This window comes from Acomys russatus, chromosome 28, assembly GCF_903995435.1.
Source record: "Acomys russatus chromosome 28, mAcoRus1.1, whole genome shotgun sequence".
Classification (NCBI taxonomy): Eukaryota; Metazoa; Chordata; class Mammalia; order Rodentia; family Muridae; genus Acomys; species Acomys russatus.
The window spans coordinates 25258755-25277726 of NC_067164.1; the positions used below are offsets into that span (position 1 = coordinate 25258755).

General features: G+C 46.4%; 1 protein-coding gene across 1 annotated transcript; it reads left to right on the forward strand.

Moving 5' to 3' along the window:
• Window positions 1-10912: 10912 nt before the first annotated feature.
• Ccdc105 (coiled-coil domain containing 105) lies at window positions 10913-16026 on the forward strand. Its single transcript, XM_051170702.1, has 7 exons — window positions 10913-11564; window positions 12054-12158; window positions 13558-13756; window positions 14104-14270; window positions 14380-14475; window positions 14573-14686; window positions 15679-16026. Exons 1-7 carry the CDS (start codon window positions 10995-10997, stop codon window positions 15925-15927), a joined length of 1500 nt encoding a protein of 499 aa, XP_051026659.1. The 5' UTR covers window positions 10913-10994; the 3' UTR covers window positions 15928-16026.
• The last annotated feature ends 2946 nt before the right edge of the window (window positions 16027-18972 follow it).

Consider the following 18972-nt stretch of genomic DNA (forward strand, 5'->3'; position numbering starts at 1 on the left):
TCTACAAAGGGAGTCCAGGAGAACCAAGGCTACACAGAAACTATGTCACAAAACAAAACAAAACAAAACAAAACAAAAACAAAAACAAAAAAAAAAAGAAAGAAAGAAAGAATGAATGAATGAATCAAACCAGGCCTGATGGTGCAGGATTCTAACCCCAGCTACGCAACAAGCTGAAGCAAAAGGATCAAAGGTTTAAGGTCAAGCTGGGCTACAAGGTGAGTTCAAGACCAGCCTGGACAACTTTGCGAGACTATTTAAGTAAAACAAAATCAAATCAAACGAAGGGCTAGAGGTGAAACTGGGACATAGAGCAAGCCTCGTATGCATATGGTCCCAAGTTTGGCCTCCAGCAGTGAGGACATGGGAAGAACGCAGCACTGCGCATCCCGACTCATGATCAAAGCACAGTTGTTGGCAGCAGCTGGGGGGGGGGGGGGGGGCAGGGAAAAAGGACTGGCAGAAGTGGGAGGGGCCGGAGGATGAGAATCACCAGAACAAGTTACGTATGAAAACGTTATCCTGAAGCCCACAAGTTTGATTTTTTTTTAAAAAAAAAACTACCTTAAAAGATAAAATGTCAGTTATCAAGAACTAGAGTTTTCAAAAATCACTTTTCAGAATCAACATAGCATCAAACTGCCTTCTACCCAGCTATCCCCAATACTCACAGACTAGCGCAGCTCTCAGATCTCACGAGAGAAGTTGCTCTGTGCAGTGCGTGGAGACTAACCCAGAAACTCCCACCTGCTGGTAGTAAAGAGAGTAAATATCTGTGGGATGCTCTGCCACACGTGGGACATCTCCATCACCCTCCTTCCCTTCAAGGAAGAAGATGTAGAAAGATTGCAGGAGTCAGAGGTTTAGAAAGATCTGGGCGAAATAGTGGCTTCTGCACATGGCATAAAAAAACCCCTCTGCACTCGTGTGAGCTCACAGGAGCTGTTGTGGCCTGCACAAGAGACCAATCAACATCCCAGTGTGAATCTGAACGGGCACGCAAGCCCCCATGCCTAGCTGAGGAGCAACTGACAGCTGATGGCTGCTAGAGGAAGCAGGATCAGTGTTCATTGGGGGATGCAGTGCCAGGCAGGTCGGCTAACCATGCTCTGGGGTGTGGCCCCATACCCATGCACTTCAAAGCAGCACTAACTGAACCCACTGGGCTATGAAACCAGAACATAAACCTGGGAGGGTGAGGTAAGGGAGATTCTGGGATGAACTGGAAGAAATATGAGAGGTAAAAAAGTTGATCAAAATACATTGTATGCTTATATGAAATGCTCACAAAAAGTAAGACTATTTCAATCATATTTTACATAGTAAAAACACAATGTTACATAGGTAAGCTTCAAAAAATGAAAGAGATAAATGTCCTTCCAGCTCACGATTATTTATTCAACTTTTAAAAACACGTTTATCTTTATTTATGCACAGGAGTGTTTGCCTCCGTGTATGACTATGTACTGTGTATGTGCCAGGCGCCCCAGGGTGTTGGATCTCCTGGAACTTGAGTTACAGATAGCTGTGAGCCACAATGCGGGTACTGGAAACCAAACCTGGGTCCTCTGAAAGAGTAGCTGGTGCTCTTAACTGCTGGGCCATCTCTCCAGCCCTTACTCGACATTTATTAGCTTCTGCTTTATGCTAGGTACAGTGGCATACCTCAGGACGGAGAGGAAGGTAGATTTCTGTCCATTCAAAGCCAACCTGGTCTACGTAATGATCCAGACTAGCCAGGTCTGCAGGGTCAGACCATGTCTCAGATAATAATAATAATAATAATAATAATAATAATAATAATAATAATAACAACAACAACTAAAACCATCTATATCATCTGGGCATCATACTAAGAAGCAGCCCAGTCCAGCCTGACCTTACAGTCAAATGTTCATGAAAAATGGTCCTGGAGAGCTTCCATGGCCTCTCCACTCATCTTCGCCTCTTCTATGTCCAGCCACATCGGTTCTCATGGACTATATACCAACTGGCTCTATTATCCTCTGATTTCTCTAAGTGCAGAAGGTTGAATGGATGGAGGAAAGTAAAGCTGGAGCTGTTATTTCCTTGTGTCCCTCCCCTCATGTTCCCAGCAGATCCTCCCCTCTCCCAGCTCCTCTCCCAGGTCTGCAGCACTACCTCCATACTCACTCATCTTTGTGTTCTTTCTTTTTTGTTTTTTTGTGTTTTGAAATCTATCAAGTCCACATTGTGTTCCCCAAATATTCTTTTTTTTTTAAGATTTATTTATTTATACACACTTATGTATGCGGGTGTTTTGTCCATATGTACATTTGCACACCAGAAGAGGGCATTAGATCTCACGGGATTACAGTTATATAAATGATTGCGAGCCACCATGTGGATGCTGGGAATTGAACTTGGGACTTCTAGAAGAATAGTCAGTGCTCTTAACAGCTGAGCTATCTCTTTAGCCTTCTCCAAATATTCTTGAATGGTTAGTCTGCCTTGGTGTGTGGTCCACCAAGCCTTAAAGAAAATTTTAGCTTCCTCCAGCAGCTATAAAATGTCAATACCTTATTAGCAAGGAGTGGGAATTTGTGCCTGCCTCCCTTCCTCCGCCCCTATGTTGAGACTTTGTCCAGCTTAAACTTGTGCAGTTCTAGAGTATGGTATCATAATTGCAGTACATTCATATGTGTAACTGCTCTGTTGTAATTTTCGTCTGTTGTCTGGGTCTTACTGAGTTAAGAATTGGTCTTTAATTACTAATCCTCCGGTGAAAGTCATGAGTTAAATTAATATGCTTAGTTAAAGCAGCCTACAGCTTTTCAGTGAATTCTACAGTGTGCTTCTCTGGCATTTGGATGTACAGTAAAAGCTTAGAATTATGTCAAGACAGATAGCATCCTGTCATATGAAAAGCAATAATATGGTAGAAAGAACAGACTGACACCTGCAAATTGTCTTCTGACCTACACACACACACACACACACACACAGAGAGAGAGAGAGAGAGAGAGAGAGAGAGAGAGAGAGAGAGTTGCATATGTGTGTGCTTACACGATACAAATATGCAAAATAAATAAGATTTGTTTTTTAAAATTCCCAGCATGCACTTTTTTTTTACAAAGCTGGGCATAGGCTTCACATGCTTGTGACCCCAGCATATTGTGGGAGAGGGGTACAGAGAACAAGAGAATCTCAGGAATCCACTGGCCTCACTGGAATGAACTCCAGGTTCCATGAGAGGCCCTGTCTCCAGGCAATACATCAGAGAATGACAGAGGAAGACACCTGGTTTCCTGAACTGGCCTTAGTATGTGTGCACATTTGCACACTCATGTGTATGCAGCATACCACACAACAACAACAGTAACAACAAGGGAAAACAAAAGAAAAAAATATACATAGCTGAGCTTTACGGGGGAAGGGGAGTTGCAGCTGAAGTGATGGCTCAGAAGTTAAGAACGCTTGCTGATCTTCCAGATGACCGGAGTTTAGTTCCCAGCACCCATGTTGGGAAGTTCATAGCCACCTGTAACTCTGACTCTAGGGGTTCCACTACCCTCCTCTGACCTCTGAAAGTGCCCACACATGCTCACAAAGATAAAATTAAAAGTAAGGAGTAAGAAAGTGAATGGAGAATGGAACTTCAGTGTGTGAGTTACCTATTAATTATACAAATGATTCTAAATTTATCAGCTCAAAATAACATATAATAAGTACACTATATTGGTGTTAATGATCTAAATATGGTTTAGCTGTGTCCTCTGACTCAAGGTCTCAAACCACCATACAGATAAATGTCATCGTAGGCTGCTAGTTCATGTCAAGAGTAGACTGGGGAAGGATCTATAAGTTAATTAATGTGGTCATGAGCAGGTGTTATATAAATTTTTCTGGTGAGATATAAAAAAAATCTACTCCCCACAGATAAGGCGCCAATGACAAACCAAAGTAGCAACACCAACAAAATCCAACTTGATAAGCCAGTGAGTTTATTGGGGTTACTTGCAAGAATAGGGGTGATGAATTCCTTACAGGACTTTGGATTCCTCAAAGGCAGTTGTGTCACCCAAAAGCCCATCAGAACATAGGTGACAGCTGACAAAAGGTGTGTCCCAGGTATTAAAGTGAGGGCATAACAGTTCCAAGGTATGGTTGAAGAGATTTTTATTGTAGATATGAGAGAGGGTACAGCCAGGGGCATCTGGAAGAGTCCAGAACAAGGAAAGAAAGTAGTACATTGAACATGGCCAACAGAGTGAACTGGGTCATGGGGAGTAGTGGGGGTGGGGAACCAAGAGAAGAGAGCAAGAGAGAGGGGACCAAGAGAGAGCCACAAAAGAGGGGGGCCAAGAGAGACGACCAAGAGAGAGCCAAGAGCCAAGAAAGTGCATGGCCAAAATGGCAGGGCTATATAGGAATGAGAAGCTGTCAAAAGAGAAGCCCATGGTCTGGAAAAGTCCAGGGTAGAGGGTGAGATGAGAAGAACCAGAGCGCTAGCATGGACTCTGTAGCAGGTACCTGAGATGCTGAGATATTAGGAATAGTAGACGTCACAGTTTGTCATTTATCCTGAGTCTCCTTTGGACCTGACAGCAGAGTATCCGCACATCTTGCATGTGACTCACCAGATCAGAGTTTCCACTCCCCAGCAGTCTTCTCTGCTTAAATAACCTCTGGGAAGAACCTCATGAATCCTGTACCCACTTCAAGGATAGCCTGAGACTCGTCTTTCATTTACTTCCTGCATCTGTTTTGTTGTTGTTGTTCGTTTGTTTATTGATTTGTTTGTTTTATTTTGTATTTAGGAGCATTTTTTGCCTGCATGTATTTATGTGCACCACATGAATGCCTGGTGTCCACCAAAGTCAGAAGAGGGTGTTGGATCCCCTGGATGGACCTGAGATTACAAAGAGTTGTGGGCCACCACACGGGTGTTGGGAAATTGAACCCAGTTCTTCTGCAAGAGCAACAAGTGCTTTTAACAAGTCATTAGTACTGGCTAGTTTTATTGTCAGTTTAAACACAAACTAGAGTAATCAGAAAGGTGGAAGCCTCAGGTGATAAAATGTCACCGTAAGATGGAACTGGAGACAAACCTGTAGGGCATTTCCTTAGTGGCTCATGGGGGAGAGCTTAGCCGATTGTGGATGGAGCCACCCCTGGTCTGGTAGCCCTGAGTTCTATCAGAGTTCTATCTGGCTGAGGGAGCTGTGAGGAGCACCCACCGCTGCGTGGCTTCTGCATCAGCTCCTGCCTCCAGGTCCCTTCCCTGTCTGAGTTCCTATCCTGACTTACTTTGGTGATGGACCACAACATGGAAATGTAAGCCAAATAAACCCTTTCCTCCCCAATCTGCTTTTGGTCACAGTGTTTCATCAGAGCCATAGGGACCCGAACTAAGGCACCATCTTTTCAGCGCCACCCTGCTCCCCACGCACATACACCTTATTTATTTATTCATTCATTCATTCATTCATTCATTCATTCATTCATTTTTTAGACAAGATTTCTTACTAAACCTAGAGCTCACTAATTAGCTAGACGGTCTGGACATCAAATTCTAGGGATCGTCCTGTCTCTCTGTCCCCAGTATGAAAATTATAGGTGTGTACAAGCTTGTAAATGGATTCTTGAGGTCAAACTCAGGTCCCCATACTTATCTGGCAAACACTTCATCAGCTGATCCATGTCTCCAACATCTTGAAGCAGGTATTTCAAATGACCTCACCACCAAGAAATGATCCCTGCTCTGCATTGAAGAAGGAGGAGAAGGAGGAAGACTAGCATAAAAACAGGAATTTAAGTCCACACACAGACACCTGATATTTTTTACAAAAGTGTCAAAAATACATATTGGAGAAAAGACAGTATCTTTAACAAATGGTTCGGAGGAAACTAGATACCCATGTATATATGGATTAAAGTTGATTTTTCTCAACCTACACATAAATTATTCCCAAATGGATCAAGTATCTCAATGATAGACCTGAAACTTTTAGCAGAAAGAGTAGGAATTCCAGTTCATGACACAGGCTAAGGTAAGGATCTTCTGAGTAGGACTCTGGTCACCCAGGGGATAAAATCAACAACTCACAACTGTCAATTAATGCAATTAAAAAGCTTCTATAGTGCAAAGGAAACTGTGAACCAACTGAAGAGATGGCCTACAGAACTGGGGAGGGATTAGCAAATGAAAATTTAACTAAGCACCAAGAAAACAAGAAACACAAACAGTGTGCTACAGAACTGAACAAAGTATTCAGAAAAAGAAATACAGATGTCTACAAAATATTTTTTTCAAGTGTTCATCCTCATACCCACCAGGGAAATGCAAATTAAAACTAACCCAGGGTTTCCATTTACCCCAGTCAGAACGGCTAAGAATAAGAAAACAAAAGGAAGTATTGCTAAAATTCTCTCTCAGGGTTATAGGTATGTCTAATCCCCCTCTCAAGGTCCCAAAGACAGACCTGGGAACCAGTCTGCCAAAGTTTACTCTGGGGAGCCAATGAGCTTACTGGGCTTCCTTATAGAGCACAAATGAGGGGTTTCTTACAGAAGTGCCAGCATTCGTCCCCTCAACCAGCTACACTGAGAAGCCAGCAGAGATGATGTCTTTCTAATAGCCTCACAGAGGACACACCCCTACTCTTCCTGGCATTTACATGATCTAGCCCTTCTCCCAGGCCTGGTGCAGAGCTGACTCATAGTAGAGATCAGGTGGATATTGAGGTGAGAGTCTCCTACTCCGCCCCTTGATGTAGAAGACAGTTATTGGGGACAACAACAAATGCTTGCAAGGATGGGGAGAACAGGAAACACATATGCACTGTTGGTAGATGTGAAAATTGGTGAAGTCACTATGGAAATCGTTGACAAGAAGTCTCAAAAGGCAAAAAGCAGATGACCCCGCTATACCTCTCCTGGGCATATGCCAAAAGGATTCTATTTCCAAGTGGAGGCATGTTATCACTCACGTTTATAGCTCTTCTGTTCATAATAACTAGGACATGTAACAGCCTAGATGCCACCAACTAATGAGTGGATAATGAAAATGTAGTACCTATACAGTTAAACTATATTCAACTGTAAAGAAATATACAGGTAAAAGGACAGACCTGCAAACATTATTCTAGGTAGCCCAGACCCAGGAAGACATATGTCACATTTTTACTCATATGTGGACCATTGACTGTAGATTTGTGTGTTTAATTTGGAGTGCCTGTAGAAAACAAGGAAAATAGAAAAGGACTACTGGTGAGACAGGGGACCTCAAGGAGGGAGGATGCGAGAACACAAAAGATGTGAAGGGAAAGTGGGGGAATGGGATAGAGATTTAGGTAGAAAAATGAATAAGAGGGGAGGGGAAAGGAGGGGGTGGAGGGGGAATAACTAACACCAAGGGCGGGAGAAAAAAGCCACATGAATCCTGCTATTTTATACATTTCATATATAATTCATATAAATGAGTTTAACTGGCATCCTACACAAGGGATAATACTACTTTTAAAAAGCCGCAGATTGCCAAGTAAAAAGTCCGGCCCCAGAGGTGGGATGCCTCCTCTGAGATGTTGGTTGAGGTGACCCAGCAGCCCCACCAAACAATATACCTAATTGCTATTGCTCTCGCTTTCTCACGGGAACTTAGTAGAAGTCCCTGTTGTTGAAGCCACCAGACACGTTGGTCATAGGGCATGGAGGAATCAAGTTGATATTGACAAGGAAACTTCCTCCCTGCTGCCTAGCCTTCATAGCCCTAGACACTGCTGTGCAGGCTGCTTGGGGGGAAAAAAATCATCAATAATCTTACATGCCTGTTAGTCCTGTGTGCATGGTCAGCCAGGCAGTGGTGATGCACACCTTTAATCCCAGCAGTTGAGAGGCAAAGGCAGGCCGGTCTCTGAGCTCAAGGTCAGCTTGATCTACAGAGTGAGTTCCAGGACAGCCAGAGCTACATAGAGAAGCCCTATCTCAAAATTGAAACACACACACACACACACACACACACACACACACACACACACACACACACCCCAAAACAAACAAAACAAACAAAAAAGAGTGTGTATGGTCCATGGGAGATTGACCATGGGTAGTACATATGAGCAGCATAAACTAGATTTAGCAGGTCAAAATTTTAAAAGATTTTTTAAAATGTTAAAAAGAAGAAAAAGACAAAGTTTGTTGAAAGGAGGTGGGTGGGTATTGGAAGAGCTAGGAAGATGAGTGGGTGGTCAATATGGTCAAAATATATTACGTGCAATTCTCAAAGAATTAATAAAAATACTCAACATAAGGAGTTTATACAGGGCGTGAAGATCAGCGGGTGGGGATGACTTGGTGGTATCTTCAAGAGTACCAGCTCCACCTAAAGAGTGCGGTGTGTGATGGACAGATGGAGAACAAGCAGCTAGAAAGGATATTGGGTAGAGGCCGGAAAAAAACGCAGGCAAGAATATAAAATTGGTGCTATAGTTTCATTTCTGCCACTATGATAAAATGCCTTTACAGAGGGCAACTTAGAGAAGGAAGGGTTTATTTGGCTTATAATTCCAGGTTACAGTCTATCACATCAGGGAGGTCAAGGCAGGGACTTGAAGCAGCCAGTCCCATTGTATCCATGGTGAAGAGTGGAGACATATGAACATATGCATGCTCACTCATCATCAGTCCGCTCTCTACACTTTGTACAGGTCAGGATGCCCTGCCTAGGGAATGGTGCCACTCACAGTAGACTGGGTCTTCCCTCATCCATTACCGTTCAAGACAATACCTCACAGACATACCCACAGACCAACCTGAACTAAACAATCTCTGCTTGAGACTTTTTTTTCCCCCATGTAATTCCAGATCGTATTTATACTATCTGCCACAGGAGGGGATTCAAGTTTTAGGTGCTCAACGATTTTAAATGCTACCTGTGGGTCAAGTTGGAAAAATCTGTAAAAGGAACAGTAGGATTTGCTAAGTTCAAGAGTCCCCTGTTGACCTTAGCCTGAGTCAACTCACAGGGCCAATAAAGTTATAGCCCCATGAACCAATCTTTATCACTCACTGACCTATATGGCCACCACCTCTGCAGGAGGTGGCCAGGAAGCTCGCCATAGAGCCTGGGGCTTCCCACATCTCCTGACACCTCCACCAGGAAAGCGACCTCATTTCTCAAAGACAAAACAGATTCTAGGTCACATCCCCCTGGAATGAGAGACCAATTGATGTGATTATCTCCAAGAGAAAGGGGGCACCTGCTAAAAGTAGAAACCAGTGCCCCAGAAGGGAAGACATCGGGGAACCTAAAAAAGGGTCTCTGATAATTACCTGCCAAGATTTCAGAGCGAAGGGCATTTCCATGTAATAGCAAAAGAAAAAGAGGAAAGAGGGGCTGGAACTTTTCAGCCACCCACCTAGCAACTTCACAGAAGCGCCTTACCCACTTGACACTCATAACATAGGGCACCCTCAGCTGAGATGGCAGGGAAAAGGAACTCTTAGTGTATCATTTATTATAAAAATCCGGAGAGCTCATTTCTCAACGACAAGAACAACAAAAATTCCCCCGTCGGCCTACGTGAGAAAGAACCAGGGCATATGGGAGATGGAGACAGCAAAACAAAGAACACGTTCAGAATGAGTGTCTCTGGATAGTAAAATGAAAGGTGAGTCAGTCCCGTTCTCTCCATTTGGGTGTTTCTGTGTTCAATGTTGTGCACTCAATATCCTAGGAGCCGGAGGGCACGGAGAAGTGAAGCAAAAAGATATCACCTGGACATAACATAGTCATTGTCCTCAGCACTCACTGCAGCTGTGGCTATCTGCTCAAGACCCAACTCCACAGGATCGCACCCTTCTTACGGTCCCTGGTAGGCTGCTCGTGCTCCAGTGGGTGGGCCCACGTCCATGTGTATATAGGCAACACTAATTATATACTCAGTGGGTTGTGAAGAAACGACATGAAGTTGGGAGGTGAGGGGTAGCCCCAGGAAGAGTTATGAGGTGGGAGTGGTTATCACCAAACTGCCTTTTGTACCTGTATGAGAATCTCAACGAATATATATTAAAAATATTAAGGCCCTAAATACTTTGTCTTAGATCTGAGAAAGGGGCCCATGAAGGCCCACCGCCACCACCCAGAGGGACAACTGGCAGTTAATTGTTGTTGGGGAAGGGATGTCATTTTCTTCATTGGTGTCCTGGAAATAACTTCCCACCCATGCTCACGCAGGCAGCCTCAGCTAAACTCAGCAAGTCACACACAAGGAGGAAACATGTAAACCTGCAGGCCAGAAGATGGCACCAGATCTCATTATGGGTTGTTGCGAGCCACCCTGTGGTTCCTGGGAATTGAACTCAGGACTTTTGGAAGAGCAGCCAGTGCTCTTAACCCCTGAGCCATCTTCCCAGCCCAAGAATTGCATTCTTAATTCAGTTTTTTTGATTGCTCATTCCAAGCGTATTAAAAACATAATTGGGGCCCAACCCTATGGCGCAGCTGCAGGCACTTGTCACCAAACCTGATTGCCTGAGCTTAATCCCAGAACCCACATGATGCTATAGGATTGTCTTCTCAACTACACATGAACCCTGTGGTGGTAGACACACACACACACACACACACACACACCACTAAATACATGTATATGCTATTCGTGTTTACTTCAAAACTACTAATGATAGTGCTAGTTCGTGGACTCCTTGGGGTATTTCAAATATCTGTGTCGACAGCTCACGAGGATAGGTTGGTTGACATCTTTCCAAAATCAAGAGAAACAACGAGAGGAACTCCATAAAAAAACGGCTTCCTCAAGGAATAAGAACTGAATTTCCAAGCATGATTCTCCAGCTTGCTGTCCCCCTCCCCCGCCCCTGGAACGCAATCTCAGTGGTTGTTGCCATGGTGAAGCACTAGGCTCACTCATTCTAGCAACCAGAAAAAGAGTGGTGTGTGGTTAGGGGTGGGTGGACCCCTGTCCATTCTGCGAGAGGATCTTGGGCCAAATCCAGGCACTGAGTTAGGAACCATGCCTGTGTTGCTCCCCTCCACCGACCGTGGCCAGGACTCGCGCGTCGGGGCTCCAGAATGGCGCCAGGCGGCCCAGGCCACATCCCGCAAGGCACACCATCTGACCGATCGCTGTGGGCAGGAAGCAGTGACCATGTGGCAGCCCAAGGACAGTGTGCTGGACCCCAACGTAGCTCATCACCTGGGCCGCGCAGCCTACATAGAGCCCTGGCGCTTTCGGGTGGAGATGCTCAAAGGCGGCGGCACCGTAGAAAAGCCACCGCCTGGAGAAGGAGTCACACTGTGGAAAGGGAAGATGAAGCCCCCGGCCTGGTATGCACGCCTACCCCTGCCTATGCACCGCCTCGCACTCGCCCAGCAAACCGCCGAGGTGGTGCACGCGCACGCGCGTGGGGTGCGCCTCACCGCTGCCCGCCTGGGCCGCGCGCAGCACCAAATCAATGGGCAGCTGCGGCTGCTGCTGCGCCAGCGCGAGGCCAGTGACCGCAGGCTCAGTGAAGTGCGCAAGGGCCTGCTCATCAACCAGCAGAGCGTCAAGTTACGGGGCTACCGACCCAAGTCTGAGAAGGTGCGACCCTCCCCGCCACCACACTAGAAGCAAAGGCTGACGCCTCCTTCTGTAGACAGACAACACCTCCTATGCGCCACCTCCTGCCCAGACACTCCCAGAAGAGGTGGCTACACCTCCAAATGCCAAAGCCTGAGTCCTCCCCAAAATTGTTACCGAAATTGAGGTCCCAATCTGTGACTCCATAAAACCAGGTTCGGCCACCCGTCCTCTATAAAGCCAAGTAGAACAGCCAAATAAATAGTAAAAAGCAGAAAGGGTATTTAACCAATGAGGCCACATAGCGAAAAGAGACAAAGAGAGCCATCCAGTGACCCTCTTCTGTCCATTTTCGCTGTCCTGAGTGAGATTAAAGTTTAAAGAGGGAGCCACGATGCACAATTCATAAGGAGGTTTAGTCCTCTATTCTGAAAGATGAAATCTCCCCCCCCGCCCCCCCCCCCCCCCCCACCTTCTCCTGAAAGTAATCCCCTCCTCCTTCTTTTCTAGATCCCAGATAAGGCTGACAGCATGCTTGAATGGGAGAAAGAGGAACTGAAGTCCATGAAGAGAAAAATGGAGAAAGACATGGAAAAATCGGAGACCTTGCTCAAGGTTAGGGGGTATCTGTGGAGAGGGTCCTAAAGCGTAAGCTATTCTGGCCTAAGTGGGGATGGATAGGGTCAAAATACAATTGTGTACAGTTCTGGAAAATGCCATAATGAGCCCATTGTGTAAAATTAACACCTACCAATAAAAAGTTTTTAAACCAGTAAATAAATAATAGCCCTCCTCTCTTGACACCCAGCTGCTAGTCAAGCCTGTCTACAGATTTCTCTTGGTGGGAACTTGTTCCTGTTAGCCGAACACCGAAACCCCACCCAGCACAATCTCTGGCACACAGCAGGGACTTGGCAAGTGTCTGGATTCGTGTAGGGAAGACTGTTAGGATTCTTCTGCTGTCCACCTACTTATGATGTCATTACTTACCTGCCACAGGGGTGTGGCCCCGCCATATAAAAGGACAAACTCTTCATGAGGTCTCTCTCCTCTCTCTCTCTTTGTCCTCCCACCCCCTCTACTCTTCATTTTACTCTTCCTGTCTCTGTCTCTGTCTCTCTCTGGGGTACCCCTCCCCCCTTTCCTTCTCCCCCCCCCCCATGCTCATTTATTAAACCTCATATAACATAATATCTGGTACCATGTATCTATCATTATCTTATTTTTTATATATAAAATTGGTCTTATATATAAAAATTGAATATATAAAAAAGATATTTTTCAAAGTATTAGGTATTGAACACACTGAGTTATATCACAGAATCATTTTTTATAATTTTTAATTATGTGTGTATTGGAAGGGGGGGCTTGTACCTGTAGTGCAGGTGCCCCTAGAAAACCAGTGGCATCAATTCTTCATGGAGCTGCAAGGACCGACAGTTGTGAGTTGCCCAATGTGGGTTCTCTCCAGTGTGGCCAGGAATAGGCTTTTAACAGTATCCTGATCAAAATAAATAGTTGGGTGGTGGTGGTGCACACCTTTAATTCCAGCACTCAGGAGGCAGAGGCTGGCAGATCTCTGTGAGTTCGAGGCCAGCCTGGTCTACAGAGCGAGTGCCAGGATAGCCAGGGCTACACAGAGAAACCCTGTCCCAGAAAAAAAAATAATAATAATAATAAATAAAAATTAAATCAGGCTGCCAATCTACATCTGCAGTTTGCTAACCCCTTCAAAAAGCATGCAAAACTATCTGCTTGATTCAGGAGACAGAAGAGGCACCAGGAAAATACATGGGTTACTAAAAGGTTACAGTACCTAGGTGAGCGGTGTGCTTACAAGGATATACATATGAAAAGAAAAAAAAAAAACAAAAACAAAAAAAAAAAAAAAACTTCTATTTTGATGAAGTTGGGCCTCACTATAACAATGAGCTAAATCAGTTTAGAGGCCCAGGATTCAGGCCTGCCCCCAACCTCCAAGCTTATTTTTTGGTCTTCTTTCTCTGGATTTCAGGCTCTGGCCTCCTGCAGGGATACTCTGGACTTCTACTGTCAGGAAAGGCTACAAGCCGTAGAACTTATGAACCAGCCCCTGGACAAGGTTCTGGAGCAGGCTGGGCGCCACTCGTGGGTGGATATCACCCGACCCCCAACTCCTCGAACTCAAGGCCAGAAAACGCCTCCCCCTGACCCCGTGGGCACATACACCCCAGGTAGGCACCCCAGGAAGCTGTCTGTTAAAACCACAGCTCCCGTAGATAGCTGTCCCTTAAGTACACCGCCTTGCTTGGCCTCTTCCCCCGGGCACTTCCCACAATACCCACTCACTCTCAGCTTCTACTTCAAAAGAAACAAACTCAAGGCACAAATTGAATCATCCTCACTAACTAGCCCTTCCCTGGGCTTTCTCCTAGTCTTTCATCCATTGGCCCTTCACCCCTGACCCACCACCACCACCATAGCGAGGGGAGAGGGGTAGGAGAGATTTAGGAAGACAAAGAGATGCCGTAGCACCCACCCACACACACACACACACCGTGTACATCCTGTGCTTTCACAGCGTGCGCTAAGGCCTTGTTTGAAGCCAAGCGCTTGATGATGGAGTCCAAGGACACCTTAGCAGAGATGGCCAAGAACGAGATGGACATTCAAAATCAACAGAAGCAGATAAGCGACCGCGTATGCGCCTCGTTAACACAGAAGATGCGCGAGACCTTGGAGTTGAAGGTGCCCACCCTGCCTCCCTAGACTCCAGAGGATGGCTGCTACTGGGGTGGGTGGGGAAGGAGGGGACGGTGGCCCAGGACGAGAACCCTGTACCCACCTCCATCTCCAGGAAAGAATGACCATGACTTTAGGGCTAATGAGGGGAACTATCCACCGGTGTATGAAATTCAATCAAGAGATGTATGTCACGCGGGGCCTCATCAAGGTAAGGCTTGAGGGAGAATCAGCTAAGGGAAGGGGCGGGGGGGGGGCAGGCATCTGGTAGGCTCCGCCGCACTGCTCACCATAACGCACTCTGCCAGGGTCCTCTGTTGAAAAGAAACTTGGAGGCTCGAGAGAAACTGAACAGACCCTTGGTTCACATGTATCAGAGACACGTGGGCACCCAGCTCCCCGAGGCTACGCGCCTTGCCCAGGTATGTCCGTCTCCCTCCCCCCCCCCCATCTCGCTGGGTGTGATCACATCTTAGCAAGCTGCCTTCCCTCAAGCACACCTGACCAAGGAAGAACTACTCACCGAAGATCTACCTCTCTGATAGCAGGCTTTTGAAGTCCACTGGGTTGCTCGGCCACACCACTCATTGTTTGGCCTTCCTACCACCCAACCCCGGAACTCTTAACATAAATTGCTCAGATGTGTCCCACCATTCCTGGTGCAGCTTGTTGTGAGAGCACCCCTCCCTCAGCCATCTCAGCCATTGGTGTTTGTGTTTTGTTTGTTTGTTTGTTTTTCTCGCAAACCTGACACAGGTTTTGTTTCCAGGACCCCTGCAACGGAGCTCTCTACCTTCTCAGACATGCTTTTTTTTTTTTTTGGCAAGTGGGGCCTCACCAGGCCCAAGCTTTAACACCAGCCCTCTGCATAGAATCCTCTTCACATCTACTCTACACTCGTGCCTGCCCCCACATAGCACCAGCTCAAGGATTTGGGTTTGGCTTCCCTGTTCACCCAGCACTGCCCGCTCTGTACCTACCTTGAGCCCTATGTACTTCTCCTCAACATAATTTCACTCCTCCCCAGCAAAGCCCTCCCCTTACCAATATGGGTCCTTCTTCTCCCACAATACGGCTCCGCCCCATCCCACAACAGCTCCACGTCTCCCAAACAAAGACCCCTCCTCTCCCAGCACTCTCGGGACCCTCCCCAGAAAGATTTTGCTAGCTCCACTACTTCCTAAAAGCCTCACCCCTCTGCAGAATGTCTACGTCCCTCCCCAGCGTGGCCACGCCCCTCCTCCCCAAGGCCTTATCCTCCACAGACCAGCCTTGTGTCTATTAAAGAGCTGTCCCTCTCCCCGCAAAGCGTTACGCCCCTTTGCCAGGATCTGCCCCTCCCAGCTCAGGCTGGCGGCTTCCCCGCCAAGGTCCCGCCCTTCCCAGCAAGATCGCTGCCCGCCTCCGTTTCCAGGGTACGGACAAACTGACGCGCCACAACTTGCACATGGAAAAGAATCTAGAAGAGCTCCGTGCAACATGCGGCAACCTCGCCTGGGGCCTCAACTGCAAAAAGATAGGACATGACGTGGACTACGATGTAGTGCGCCTGCGCCTACGCCAGCGCCACCCGCACGTGTGCTATGAGCAGGCGCAGCGCCTGGTTAATGACTGGGACCCTCAAACACCACCACGCAGCCAAACCAATACCGCCCTCAAGTGACCACAGCTACCCTAGGGCTCGGGTGGTTGGAGAGGATCCGCCCCCCCAGCTAGATGGCCCTCCCTCCCCTCTGACTAACCCTCCCTCCAAATGGCCTCTAGCAGAACTATAATTAAATATATTGTAATTTATTAGGCACCCACTGTATATCAATCACACAGTGAAACCGAGTGTCTCCTTGCCGTCAAATTGTTAGGATTCCAATCCCAGGTGCCTGGTTTCAAGCTGAGAGACACCTGCTTTGAAAGGTTGTGGTAAGAACAGATGACTATATCCGTAGTAGGTCTATAGCATAGCTGGTAACGTAAGCAGTTAACAGCTGTACATTACAGAGAAGGTAAGCCACTTGCCCAAGGTCACACAGGATCTTCTTTCATGGCTATAGAGCCTGCTCTTTTAGCAGAGTGCCTGTAGTGTGTGCTTCTGTCCTCATCCCACAAAAAGCCCTATGCCCTGAACTAGGCAGGACGCAACGGTGAGCACAGCTGATACGACCACTGCCCCTGGGAAGCTCACAGATTCATTCCCTGCAGCCAGCAGTGTTCTTTTGGGATAGGCGCCTGAGTGGCCCTGTTGACATCCAGTCACAGCTCAGTTCCTCCTGTGTCCTGGTACCCTTGAATACCAGTAAAGAATTCTACTGTCTGTTCTCCCTAGATCCCAGGACCTGGGACACACAGACAAGGCAGAGGGTGATTTTTGCAGTCTCACTTTGGATCTAAATTCATGGATTCAACCACTGTCAACTTGAAAAGAGTCTCAGGACTCCCAGGGCTCAGACTTCCACATCAGCACCTGTCAGGCTTTCCCCCAAACCATTCAAGATGGAGCACACTCAAGGGAAGGGAATTGTGGGGAGTTTCCTGTGTGCATGTGAGTGCAGTTGACCACAGAGGCCAGAGGTGAGAAATGCGCACTCTTAACCACTGAGCCATCTCTCCAGCCTCAACCCAAGATAAAGATATAATGGTTAAGCCTTGCCAATCCGATTCCACAGTTATGTGTTTCCTTCCTCACTAAGAAAAAAAAAAATGTAACTACCAGTCAACACTGATGTTTATGTGGTCATTTGCAGTCACAGAGCAGTGACGGTTTCCAGCCATTCTACTCCACAGGCTCCCACAGAAGGGACAGAGCAAGAGAAGCCCTTCCTCCTTGCTTCAGCCTCCTGACCGGGAACGTATGTCCTCCTAGCAGTTTATGTAGCACCCTGTATTTTGCACTTCTCATGCTTTTAGTTAGTGGTTTCACTATGTCAGATGTCTTCCAGGGGTAGTGTTCAAGCACTGTCTAAGGTCCCTAACCCAAAAAGGTCATGACGTGACTTGGAGGGGAGGGAAAACACCCTGATGCAAGGTGCATTGGCACAGATCTGCCATCCCAGCATTTGGATGGAGGCAGGAGGTCCAAGAGTTCAGGTTCATCCTCAACTCCACAGCAAGCTTTTGAGCTTCCCAGGAAGAAGAAGGAGGAGGAGAGGAGGAGGAAGAGAGAGAAAAGGAAGAAAGGAAGGAAGGAAGAAAGAAAGAAAGAAAGAAAGAAAGAAAGAAAGAAAGAAAAAAAAAAGAAAGAAAAATGGTGACACACTTCTATAATTCCAGCACTCAGGGAGGCAGAGGCTGTCAGATTTCTATGAGTTCGAGGCCAGCCTGGTCTACAAAGTGAATCCAGAATAGCCAAGGCTACACAGAGAAACTCTTGTCTTGCAAAACCAAAAAAAAAAAAAAAGAAAAAGAAAGAAAAGAAAAAGAAAAGAAGGGCTGGAGTGATGGCTCAGAGGTTAAGAGCATTGTCTGTTCTTCCAAAGGTCCTGAGTTCAATTCCCAGCAACCACTTGGTGGCTCACAACAATCTATAATGAAATCTGGTGCCCTCTTCTGGCCTGCAGGCACACATGCAGGCAAACATTGTATAAATAAATAAATAAATAAATAAATAACTTTTTTAAAAGAAAGAAAGAAAAGAAAAGGAGACTGGGATAAACAAAACATTTATACCACCTTCTCTAAGGCCCAGAGAACACTGCAGAAGAGGGATAGAAAGACTATAAGAGGCAGAAGGTAAGGTAAAGGTAAGGAGCGCCATCTTCTGGCCAGGACAGTTGCAATCATGAACTCAGTCTCTGCTGGGGCAGCCTGCATCTGGGCCTATGCCAGAGTGAGCCTGTTAACAGTCAGATAGGAATTAGGGAGGGACTCCACCCTGAAGAGCTAGTGGCTTCTCATAGGTTGGTGGAGAAGGGGACTCAGTGTCTTAAACTGAATACCCACTGATAAATCTACCAGGCCCCAGCGGATAGTTCTAAGCCAGTGGTCAGTCACCCAGACATCCCTGCTTAAATTCAGTGGGTATCAAAAAATCCATCGGCAAAGGGAGTTTTGATAGGGATGGGAGAGAGATAACGGGTGAGTGGGTGATCAGAATGTATCGCGTACATGTATGAGATTGTCAAAGGACAAACTTAATAAAAGGGGAGCTAGGTAGATGTCTCAGAAAAGTGAACACCTGAGGTCAGATCCCAGCACCCAAATCGCCAGGCCTGGCAACAGAGTCTGAACTAAGGAGCTGCATCCATTGAGCGGGTTGGTCAGCCTGTCTACCCAAACTGGTAAGCCCTAGGTTCAGTGAGAGACTCTGTCTCAAAAAAATAAAAGGTGGAAAAAGCCAGGCATGGTGGCACACATCTGTAATCCCAGCACTCAGAGGACAAAGACAGGCAGATTTCTGCGAGTTCGAGGACAGTCCAGTCTACAAATCTAGTCCTGGACAGCCAAGGCTACACAGAGAAACCCTGTCTCGAAAAACCCAAAATAAATAAATATGTGAAGAGTGACAAAGGAAGTCATCTCATGTCAAGCCTCTGGTCTCCAAAAATACACATGTGCACATGAACCTAATGTAGAACGTACATTCATTTACATTATAACACACACACACACACACACACACACACACATGACTGACTCCTCATGTCACGTAAGCTTCATTCACACGTGCATTACACTGTTGTTTACTGTAAACACGTCAACAATATCCAACCCCTAC

Excerpts from the sequence above, each read along its gene's own strand:
- Ccdc105 (XM_051170702.1), top strand. The coding sequence starts at position 10,995 with ATGCCTGTGTTGCTCCCCTCCACCGACCGTGGCCAGGACTCGCGCGTC. Across the intron at positions 14,271-14,379 it reads GCGAGACCTTGGAGTTGAAG|GAAAGAATGACCATGACTTT; the intron begins GTGCCCACCCTG and ends CTCCATCTCCAG. Across the intron at positions 14,687-15,678 it reads AGGCTACGCGCCTTGCCCAG|GGTACGGACAAACTGACGCG; the intron begins GTATGTCCGTCT and ends CTCCGTTTCCAG.